A 12,618-nucleotide genomic window follows, 5' to 3' on the forward strand; every position below is an offset into this window, starting at 1 on the left:
GGTAATGCCGTCCATTGAGTCTTTTTGGTAACACGTACTGCGCGCTAAGACGATCATCAAGCAACCCTAACCACACATTCAATGACAAACGTCGCGGATGTGGAGGCTCATGTATAACATGGGTGACTCCAAACGCGAGAACTGTAATAATCACGAATGAACCGTGCTTCGTCTGTAAATGAAATGTTCTTTTGAAACATATGGTTTCTTTCAGCTTGTTGTTTCGTCCATTGACAGAACGTCGTTAGTACAGGACAAAAATCCACCTCACTAAGACACTGAAATCGTGTGAAGTGGTACGAGCAGATTGCATTGCGACGTACTGTCTTCCAAGCACTGCTGTGACTCATTCCAGGAAGTAGCGTGGCAAATATCCTTGTCGAGACTCCTGGAGGCTGTTCTGCTGTTTACAGAACCACATCTTCAACACGTGGATAATTTGTACAGACCTAGCCACTCCCAAAGTATGTGTAAAGAGCGCAGTTTCTGGGAGGCGTTGATGCACCCTTGTAAATGTTCAACTCTTGGGGTGCCTTCAGGCAGGACGTGCTTCTTGGTGCAAGGGCGGAACCTCCCGTGCATTGTTGTTAGGCCTACCACACATGAAATGCATGTTCGCATACTCCTCTTTACTGTAATATTCCATCTTACCACCAATACTCGTACAATAAAACGGACCCTCCGCAAACAGCTGGGATGAGTGGCACTCTTAACTGTGTACAGTACTGTCATATTCATTCTGTTTATAACACCACGTCTCGAAAATGTAAACGAAGACCACCCACCAAGGACCAGCATGTGTTGTTTACACATAATCACACCAGTAGTAGCTGGTAACAACCAAGTCGCACTTATCTCGCAAACGGCTCGTTTACAGACCAGTGTTTACCGAGACTTTTTTGCTTCTAGTATACTTTCAACTGTACGCGTTTACGCTATTAATTATGATACACTCTGTGCAGATCTTATAAGAGATCGTTTGAACCTGCACTAGACAACTGTGTTCGCTGGGATAATACAATTTTACAGCTAGCCATGGGTATAGAAGAGTCCAGGCTTGCTGTGTTAGGACTTTTAAAGTAAGTGCGTGATCTGCATATTTCTTGGAAGTTAAGATAAATTACCTGTGAATCAGCTTCAAAAAATCAATATTCTGTTTTTCATCTTAAATCGACGTTTAGGTTCTTTTGAAGTAAATGGTGATTAAGAGAACTGAATTGGACATCCGAAATTTGTTTGTAAATCAACTTAAAAATCTCTCGGTGGGCGCCCACACCCGTTTTTCCTCTGCTTTCACACGTCAGTATTGTCATTAGACTCCTGTTCGAGAAACATATACTTTACGACTGTTATTCAAGCTGACAGCCCAGTTAGGAGAAACGCTTTGCGATGCTCTTATTACATATATTTGGCTTTCGAGCGTTGTTTGCCTCATTAACTTTTCTGTTCTTTGAGTTGCTGCTATTTTGTCGTTCTCCGAAGTTATTATGCCAGTAATTCGTTTTAATCTGAGGCAGTTAGCAGCTGCTAAGTTCTAGAGTTCTTAGGAATATATTCTGGGCTTAATATGAGACCATCACTGTTAGCAACTGAGTCCACGAGAGTGGTCAAAGCTGGAAACTAAAGACGCCAGAATAACAAAGAGAAACAAGAAAAGGAAGAGAGAAGATGAGGAACATGTAAACGAAGAAAATTCGGCCACTGGATGTTTTATGAACAACAGAGGTGAGTGAACTGAAATATCACTTTGAATTCAGCGAGAATAGAATTATCTGGGACGTATACTTTATGAACAAAGAATCTGACCTATAGATCTGAAATTTCTGAGATATTTCAGGATACTATATGAAGGAATGTAGACTACACACGCTAACGTACTATCAACAGGAAATTCAATACCTACTCAGTAATTATAAAAAGGTGACCTCAATTGTGATTACCGGATGTAAATATTTCTAGAATAAAAACTGGTAGCTGTAATGACATGATTGTCTCACTGGTCATACCGGACCCGAGAGTCCATTACCGCAGCAACGTATTTTCGCCACCTGTCCCTGTCTCGGGCTATTTCCTTCGATCCACCTTCAATACCCAGGCTCCTCGAATCAGCCTTCACATTGTCCTCCCATCTACTCCTCGGTCTCCCCACAGGACGTTTTTCCTCTAGGTGCCCTACCAGTACTCTGCGCGCTGCCCTGCCCTCATCCATTCGAGCTACGTGACCCGCCCATCGCAGCCTACGTGATTTAATAATACTGATTATGTCAGGGCTTGAATAGAGTTCGTGAGCCTCTTCGTTATGCAGTTTTCGCCACTCTCCGCTAATGTCATCCCTTTTTGCTCCGAAAATTTTCCTCAAAATTTTGTTTTCAAATACTGGAGACGGCTTTTCATTTTGCGCAGTGAGAGATCAAGTCTCACACCCATACAGCATAACTGGTGGAATAATAGTTTTGTATATTCTAATCTTTAAATTCCTAGACAATATCCGCGATGAAAGTAATCTATTAAGTGAGAAGTAGCACGCATTTCCCGCCCGTAATCTCTTCTTCAATTCGGATTCAATCTCATTTCTCGAAGTGATGTCCACGCCCAGATAGTTAAATGTGTTCACTTTTTCAAAACTGCATGCTTCGAACTCTTAACATGACATGATTGTAGTCTACTTTTTTGATAACACTTTACGTACTTGAAGTTTCAGGCGTCTACGTAAGGCAGTTAGTGAATTGATTCGAAGGAAGGACCAGTATGTCAAAATGTAATTTACTGATCTTCACAAAGAACTGTAGTAAGAACTATAGTAAAATGTACATGACAACTGATGTTATTAATTGTATATCAAAATGTTCAGGGAGAAACAGTTCCTATAGTTCGATAATTTTCATCCGACTAAGACTTCACACCGCTTAGTCAGAGCCGAGTAAAAATTATGAAAATTGTACGTATTTTTGCAGGCGGTCTCGGACAAATGGCATTAATCCAGTCGAACTTGTATTGGACCACCTCGACCACCGCATATTTTGTGTGAGTCTTTCGTGACATCCCACTCAGCATTGTGTGAGTTTTTCGTAACCCACTCAACATGTATAGCAAGCACTGCAGGTGGCCCTATCTCCTCTAGCAGTCGCAGCACCGGACAGACTGACTTGTAAATGTAGTGTCGGCAGAAGAACCAACACCATGTTACGAATGGAGGCCGAAATGCACGCGTTTTAGCTCACGCAGGCTGGCGTGAGGAGGGAAGAACTATACTGACGTGAGGTCTGGAACATGACAAGGAATTAGAATTCAGAAAGCGGACGTAATTAGTTTGATACTTAACTTTAATCCAGTAATGATGAACGTCGCTCTTGACGGTACGTGATTCACAGTATTATCTGTTCAGAATAGCAACTGAATATGGCGCCTTGCTAGGTCGTAGCAAATGACGTAGCTGAAGGCTATGCTAAACTGTCGTCTCTGCAATTGAGAGCATATGTAGTCAGTGAACCATCGCTAGCAAAGTCGGCTGTACCACTGGGGCGAGTGCTAGGGAGTCTCTCTAGACTAGACCTGCCTTGTGGCGGCGCTCGGTCTGCAATCACTGATAGTGGCGACACGCGGGTCCGACGTATACTAACGGACCGCGGCCGATTTAAAGGCTACCACCTAGCAAGTGTGGTGTCTGGCGGTGACGACAAAAAATCTATAGGACAACTAATGTTATTAACTGTATATGAAAAGGTTCAGGAAGAAACAGTTCATATAGTTTGCTAATTTTCATCCGACTAAGACTTCACATTGTTTAGTGAGAGGCGTGTAATCTTTATGAAAATTGTACGTATTTTTCCAGCCGTTCACGGACAAATGGCGTTCATCCAGTCGAACTTGTACTGGACCACCTCGACCACCGCGTATTCTGTGTGAGTCTTTCGTGACATCCCACTCCACATGTAGAGCGAGCACTGCAGGTGGCCCCATCTCCTCTACCAGTGGCAGCACCGGACTGACTGAGTTGTCTTCTGTGTGTACTACAAACGACTACAATTCCGAGTGCTAGCAGGTGGTCATAATAACGCTACTGGACAGAGTGGCACTGCTAGCGAAGCACAACGGGATATTTCCGCGGCGACAGAAGCCATCGAATTAGCATAGCCACCGGGACGTCTGTCAAGTTATGCTAATAAGCGGCGCCGCAGCTCCAGAGGACTTAGCGGCGTCTCGGCCCGCCGGGGCACGCGCCTCGCCTGGCCGCGGTATTATAAATAAACCCGCGGCCGCGGGTCGCCCGAGACAGTGGAAACGCGCTGTAAAGGCCCGCCGCCAGCTATATTTTGATACGCGGGGCATTTTCCCGCCACGGAGAATAGCGGGTGCGGCTCCTATAGCCCATTTCACGGCGTCGTTGCGCGGGTAAATATAGCGGAGCGCCGGCCGACCGGGAGTCCGCGGAGAGCAGTCCGTACCCGGCCGGCAGCGCAGCACCTCAGCTCAGCTCAGCTCAGCACACCTCAGCAGCCATGGTAGGCGGCCTGCGCTCCTCCGTTCCACTGCTGCGGCGCGCCGCCCTACCACCGCCCACTGACACCCGTCAACACGCCGCATCCCTACCCGCAGCACGCCGCGCACGTTCCGGGGCCCGTCTGTCAACTGTCTGCTCACACTAGCGCCCTACGCTGCACCCGTCTGTCAACTGTCTGCTCACACAAGCGCCCTACGCTGCACCCGTCTGTCAACTGTCTGCTCACACTAGCGCCCTACGCTGCACCCGTCTGTCAACTGTCTGCTCACACTAGCGCCCTACGCTGCCGCGGTCTGTCAGCGAGCTCTCTCTCGACACAAGTCAGGGTACTGCGTCACTACTGCTGAACCTCGCTCGTCGGCATGTCACCCTCTCTGCCCTAAGTAGGCTTCCCGTTTGTTCTGGGAATACAGAATGTAAACGATAACTGTTTACCATATGCACAGTGGTGCAGGGGAAGTCGAGGCAAACAATTTGATATAGGATACTTGTAGTCCACCACTGATGTAGAAAACCCCAAACTGGTCTACAAAGCCCACCTAAGCTACAAAAATTCAAATGGCTCTGAGCACTATGGGACTTAACGTCTATGGTCATCAGTCCCCTAGAACGTAGAACTACTTAAACCTAACTAACCTAAGGACATCACACCTAAGCTACAGATTATGAACATTCTCTCGTTATCTTACGCCACAAGCTTAACCCATTAGCGCCGGAATTAATTTTTTCGTGATTTTTTTTTAAAAAATTGCGTTATTATGTCTGTAAAAGGCATAAATTACACAACAGAGTTGTTTCGACAAAAGTCATTACCGCCAATAGTGACATATTTGACGTTGCCGTATGGCAATGCTAGGCGCTTTCACTACCTAAATTTATACGGATTACAACTTCAACTAAAATAAGTTGGTTATTGAAATTTCTTATTACATATACAAGTCTTGTGCAAATTTATTATTCAGTCTTCATCATACATATGATACTTTATAACACCGTACAATTCATAATCAAATATCAAATCTTGAACTCAGCATTATTTTACATGAAATGGAATAAAACAGTCAATACACAATCCCACATTACACTTCGAACACACTGTTCTCCCAATAGATTTACAGTCCTTGTGTGCATACCTTTTCTTCTTCTTTCCTTCTGTGTGCTGGACGATGTGGCCAGTCTTACCAAACCTAATTGAATCTGATATGCGGCTGTCGGAACATGCCCTTGATGTAGATGGTCTCCTGGCTCCTTTTGGTAAAGCTTGGTGTCTCTGCAAGTACATTGTTGCTACTTCTCTCTTGAAATCAAGCTGAGAAATAGTTCGGTTTCTTGCTTTATTATACAAAATCCAACTGTTTTGTATTGCGACGTCTAAAATCCACGTAGACACCAGTACCATTTCTTGCTTCGTATTGCAATGCGACAGCACGCTAGATACTGATCCATCTGATCAATACCTCCCATATATGTATTATATTTGGCTACAAGTTTTGGTCTGGGAATCATTACATTTCGCTTTTTTAGTTGCGAGAATTTCTTGACTTGGCCAACTTCTTGTGCACCACGTGAAGAATAGATCATTGTGACAAGTAAGTTGTCCAGCCACCGCACATACAATAATCCGTCATTCTTCTCTATTCAGATCTGGGGGCTCAACAAGCACATCATCTTCAATATCGTCATTATAAGAAATCTCCAGCGCCTCAGCCAGCGAGAAACCTCTTCTAAAACAAGAAAGAGAAAATTCGTCCTTTTACTGAGTACAAGCGCCTAGCGTTGCCATATGGCAACGCCGACGTTCAAACGGCCTAAAGGAACGTAATTTATTTCACAGCAAGCAATAACCTCCAAAGAATATATATTTGAGTATTTGAAGCACAACTGTACTAAAAAAACCAAATTATATATCATAAGTTACTGTGTAAAACATACTTACTCGAACTTATACTCCATTTTTCTTCGTCATTCAGCAAACAACGACTTCCAACACTGCTTACGCCGCAGGATTTAAATGTATTGTTAAAAGCGTTGCATTGTAGTGATCTTTACAGTCTTGCGGAACGGAATCCAGTGCTGCCAACACTCTCGCTTCGTTGATGTCGTGGAATCAACGATTTTAAAAAAGTCTTACAAACATTGCCATATGGCAACGCACGGTGCTAATGGGTTAATCACTCAGAATAGGGAAGACGGTTATTGCTGGAACAACCGGTTTCCGCTCATACCGGTTTTTTTCGTCTCAAATGTAACCTGTTAAAGCCGGTCAAAGGTATAACTGATTTTTGTTTTCGTTTTCACTGCTGTTACTTGCGGTAATTGACGTAGATTTCTAACAAAGATTGAAAAATTCTGATGACAGTTAAGGAGAAGCAGATCTGGATCGACATGGGGCAGAAATTGACCTTAATGCCTCCAGAAAACATGGCACAGGTTAAGTTCAAATGGTTCAAATGGCTCTGAGCACTATGGGACTTAACATCTATGGTCATCAGTCCCCTAGAACTTAGAACTACTTAAACCTAACTAACCTAAGGACATCACACAACACCCAGCCATCACGAGGCAGAGAAAATCCCTGACCCCGCCGGGAATCGAACCCGGGAACCCGGGCGTGGGAAGCGAGAACGCTACCGCACGACCACGAGATGCGGGCGCACAGGTTAAGTAGAGGGCGCGAGAGGTCACAAGTTGATGACTTTCTTGCATCATTGCTTTTGGATGGTATTAATTTTTTAGCCTGAAGCAAGCACGGACATTTTCTTCTTGTGTGATATCACAAGTTTGTTGTGCCTGTTCCCATTTTTAACCTTTTTAAGCAAATGGAGCGTTTTACTTCAGTGTTACAACACTTCGTAAAATACTTTCGAATCAGGGACGGTGCCATTCTGCAATACAACCTGTGTGCGAGTACGACAGCGAGAAACTACCGTACAGACTGCACGCACATGCGCACCGTCTGATAGGTCACCACACACGGCAACAGCAACTCTACTGTCTGCAGTGCTGACCGATTCTTGTGTCTTTTATGATTGTTTCTGTCGGAGTTGTTATTAAAATAACACTGATCGCTTTTCCTGTTTTCTATAATAACCCCAATACTTCAAAGCAATGCAAATTTTACCAATAAACATTTCTTGTTAGCAAAAACCAAACATTTTAGCATTGCTGCAATAACATAAAAGAGATTTCATAACAATGAATCGATGCCGAAGACGCTGGAATCGTTTGATTCCGATACTAGTCGATTCCTAGAGAATCGGCGATTCTTGGACTCGTGTAATCGGAATCAGCGCATGACTCATCCCTCATTAAAATCATTATGTTTTAGTGTAATATTTTTGCAGTAGCATAGTATAATTAAAAATACTACCTACTGGCTACTTACTTAATATGAAATATACTTTATTTCAAGAACAACTTTTAAGCCTGAGATTCGTTTACTTTTTTTTATGTACTACATCAACAACAGACCTGATTGAAAACGTATAAATACGTTTACAGTCCAGTTTATTTCCCCTAATAACTCTTCCCTAACTGTCAAGCAGCTTTTCCAACTTGGTTACCCAACCACTACAGAACAACCACTACAGAAGCAGTGTTGCAAAACACCTTTTCCAATACGAAATATCAGTTAAAAAAATTTTTTTTAAGTGCTGGTTTTCAATTAATCTTTAAAATGCATAAATGCTAAGGCATTTATGAATTAATGGCACTTGCCCAGGCATTTATCCTGGGCATTTGCTCTAACTTATAAATGCCCAGGCATTTGCGTCACTAAGCGGAGAGACTGCTGATTTGAAACTTCATGCCAGCTTAAAACTGTATGGCAGAGTGGGACTCGAACTTGGGAGACGCATGGTATGCAGAAGAACTTCTGTGAAGTTTGTAAGGTGGGAGAAGTGGTACCGGCGGAGGTGAAGCTGTGAGGGAGGGTCGTGAATCGTGATTGAGAAGCTCCGTTGGTAGACTACATCCTCACGAAAGTCAAAAATCCCAGTGTCGAGTACCGGTTCTGCACACACTGTCAGGAAATTCATAACAATATTATGGCAAGCGTAGAGTACTATTCACCTACAATGTACCAGGCCTAAACTAATAGTTTACAAGTCAAAGAAATTACGAAAATGAAAGACGAGGAAGTTTACTCACAACTGTAACATATCGTATTCAAGCTAGAAAATAAAATGGGAGACTTACAGAACAATTAGTAATTTGTGTAGTGTGGGATACATCTCACATCTTTCGTTTCCAAATTTTGCATACGGTTGAGAATATTGTATTCAATTAAAACATGGTGATTTGACCCGCCGCGATCTCATATACGTAAGGTCCGGTTAATGCTGTACATTTCGTATCGTTATTTCTGCAAGTAAAATTACACTCTGACCAACAACAACAAAAAAAGTCTATTACGCTTGAAACTGATTTGACTCGAAACCATCTATGAAGTCATAGCGACTTATAGTTCTAGGTTTCGTAGGAAAAAAAGGTTAAATTTGTTGATTTTTCTACACTGTGAACCGCTGTGAAATCATATTGAGAACGGACCCAGTACATATCCGTACGGTGACGTTGAGTGGAAAAAAATATGACACACACATTAAACGGATCAAGTTTAGTACCGTTTAACACTAGCCTCGACCTTTATATCATCTAGGTACGGAGAGCGATGTTACTCCAAGAAGGTAAAGGATTCTCACAATCAGCCTGACTTCATTCATTCTATAAGACTTGTCTCTTACGTATCTCGACAACACACAGATAATCGTCAAGTTTTATTCGTCAGATGTTGTTCCGTTATGTTGGTTGACAAGCTGTACCATTCAATGCGACAGGTTTCACAACACTCACACCACGCACTGCAAATGACGGCCCAGCTTCCGAAAAGAGTTATATAGTCCGTCAGACATCCCTACAGTCTCCCAGATTTGCATAGGATCTACATTTAGAATAGTTGAATTTGCATCTAATGAATGCATGCATTCTGCCTCCAGAAAAAAAAATCGCTGTTCGGAATACTTAGGTAAAATAGCGACTAACATTTTGTGTCAGATTGTAAATAGATTGTTTACGTGATTTACGAGACGTAACATTTTTACAGGGCTCCTTGCTTAATCGCTCCTGGGTACTCTTTAGAGTGGATCACCTTTCGTAGGCGATCCTTGAACTGTTTATAGTTGCTATCAGTACCTACATTTGATTACAGTGCTGCCGGCCGCGGTGGCCGAGCGGTTCTTGGCGCTTCAGTCCGGAACCACGCGACTGCTACGGTCGCAGGTTCGAATCCTGCCTCGGACATGGACGTGTGTGATGTCCTTAGGGTAGTTACGTTTAAGTAGTTCTAAGTTCTAGGGGACTGATGACCTCAGATGTTAAGTCCCATAGTGCTCAGAGTCATTTGAACCATAACAGTGCTACTTTAACTCAGGTGTCGCACGATGTTCTTAAGGTCAAGTCCAACTTGACACGCCAATAGTTTTGCGGATCAGCGTTTCTTTTCATTACTAACTCACTTCACCAAGTACCACCTTGTGATTTCTAGTGAGACCACCTTCCAATACACGATACGGCATCTCTCTCTCCCCCTCCCCCCCCCCCCCCCCCTCACTCTCTGTGTGTGTGTGTGTGTGTGTGTGTGAAGTTACTCTCTGGTATATAGAAAATGAAATTTTGCGTATATTACAATGTTTTAAGGCCTCGTGTTTGCGTTTAATGTGTTTCATAATTCTTCAGTTTCAACACTGTACTCACAGGCAACCAGCAACTTGATTACATTCTTTAAGTCGTTTATTAACGATTCTGTCAACAATTGCAGTATTTATATTAGGCGACTAGTTTCAAGCCTTACAGGTTTATTTTAGAGCCTGTCCTACTGAGATTGCACTAAGAATGCCTGATCTTAACAATAAACATGAAAGTGGCAACACATGCTTTATAAGTTGTTTGCAGAATGAATGCGACGATCCACGCGTGCCTCTCACCAAGTGAAAATCAAGTTAATTCTGTAAATATCGTACAAAGCATGATTTGCCACTTTGATGTTCATTCTTAAGGTCAGGCACTGTCAGTGCACCCACAGCAGGTCAGGCTTGAAAATGAACCTCTAAGGTTCGAAACTAGTCGCCTAATATAAATACTGCAACTGCTGACAGAATCGTTAATAAGCACTTCAAGGTGTTACAAAATGTTTACCCCACCCTAAAGAATATTCGAGGGGCAAATTACGTTTGAATCGACTTTCCAGTAAGATGGTTCTTCTGTCAGTACAAGAGAGCGATCAATTAAACTGACAACATTATTTAGGACTGTCTCTTAATTTTACTTAGGTTCATTTACTGATACGAAGCAGTGTGTGGTCATTATCAATGCAAGGACTACTAGCATGCATGTTGACCTTGAGACGGCCGTTTGATTTGGCTGAAATCGGTCTTCTTCTTCCTCTTCTTTCTCCTTTATCCCGTTCCTTCATGTGACCGACATGTTAATTGTTGGATTTGCCAATGTTAGTGGTACAAGGTCAGGATGTCCCTCCTGCCTCCAGCGCCATTTCCCCCGGGGACGGAATTTGTCTAAATGTTCGCGGATCGTGTAACTGAGGCAGAATGTGGGCACCTGCCCAGTGTTCACCTACTTGGACGTGTGAAACCGCCTAAAATCCACATCCAGACTGGCCGGCACACCGGCCCTCGGCGTTACTCCACCGTGTGGATTCGACACGGGCCTGGCGTGCATCCCCGGACCCCGCAATCGTCGTGCTATCACGCACGGCTATCCAGGTTGGTCAGGGTTGAAATCGATCATGCAGGAAAATAAATGTGATCATATGGCGAAACCCATAAATAAAAATTGACGCTTGTAGCACTCACGGCAGGCTCCATACAACTACAAATTCGTACTTCGTAAATTGCTAAAAACCATTAAATAGCAGAGATCGCATGAAACATTTTTTTTTTATTTAAGACTACCGGTTTCAACAGACTAAGCTGCCATCTTCAAGTCTTAAAATATTTTTGTTGTAAAATATATTCATTTTACGCTAACCTCATGCACAAGATGTCAAGTCAATAAAAATAGCACATTATAAAATGTTTGTTAACGCTAAAATATTTAAAAACTTAAAGCACCTTGTGCAACAGGCTATATCCATATACATATTGCTCACAGTTGTTTGCTGCATCATATAAACACCGTACACAATAGCACAGCTATTCACATACGCTGGACATATTGTAAATAGTGCGAATCCACTTTAAAATCTGTTGTGTAGCGTGTCCGTAAAAATATATTTTATGTGATGTTGGCTGTTGAAGGGTTTTTAACAACTGAACAGATCGCCCTTCAGTGCTCTCAAAATGAGAAAATTCGAAGTACTTCATAAAAATATGTTACTCTATTTTGTATCGTAATTGTCTTAAAACGTCTATTGAGCAAATCTATCAGATATAGGCCTATAGTCCTGTCTTGCTACAAGAAAGTCCATAGTGTTTTCTAGTGCACAGCAATATTGATGTATAGATCTGAAAAAAGTAACGGAAAATGACATATTTTCGGTAATAAATGCATGGAATCATAAAAGAAGACGTTTGATAGTATGATTCGAAAGCGCCTACAGATTCCCGCGAATAGTAAGAACGTGGAGGAAACAGTTGGTATGTTGAGCGGGTCGTGACAGATAGTAGCAGTTCCTGCTACTCCATTTTTTAACATTTTGCCGGCGACTGCGTGTCTGAGATTACTCTTCTGTCCATATGCCACATAACTGGCGACGGAGATTGAGAATTACAGCTGTTTATGTGGTGTGAAACGCTTGTCTTCTGCTACAGCTGACGGTTGAATACGCCAGTGTCTTTAAACAGATACGTTAAGTGTCCGCCAGTTTTAGAAAGGAAATAATGTGTTTCTCAGTTTGTGAACATGTTATTCCCAGCTACAGTGTTGTACATACCTAAATCCTAGCTACGTGTGGTAGTTTAGAAAAGTTCTGTAACACATTACTGAACTGACCTAGCAGTGTACGTTTCTCGTGCTTCCACTTCACGTTAGAGTTTCATTACCACATCTGCAGCTCTCTGAAACTGTCTGTTGACGACGCAGTAGTGTACAAGGAAGTGACATCC

The 12,618-nt window shown here is 42.8% G+C and overlaps 1 protein-coding gene across 1 annotated transcript in view; it reads left to right on the forward strand.

Moving 5' to 3' along the window:
* Positions 1 to 4,355: 4,355 nt before the first annotated feature.
* LOC124788019 (troponin C, isoallergen Bla g 6.0101) overlaps positions 4,356 to 12,618 on the forward strand; it is a 63,156-nt gene continuing 54,893 nt past the window's right edge. Inside the window, exon 1 of the mRNA XM_047255074.1 lies at positions 4,356 to 4,502. Coding sequence (XP_047111030.1) covers positions 4,500 to 4,502 — 3 coding nt within the window. The 5' untranslated portion in view covers positions 4,356 to 4,499. The remainder of the gene's footprint in view (positions 4,503 to 12,618) is intronic.

The sequence above is a fragment of the Schistocerca piceifrons genome, chromosome 3 (genome assembly GCF_021461385.2).
Source record: "Schistocerca piceifrons isolate TAMUIC-IGC-003096 chromosome 3, iqSchPice1.1, whole genome shotgun sequence".
Classification (NCBI taxonomy): domain Eukaryota; kingdom Metazoa; phylum Arthropoda; class Insecta; order Orthoptera; family Acrididae; genus Schistocerca; species Schistocerca piceifrons.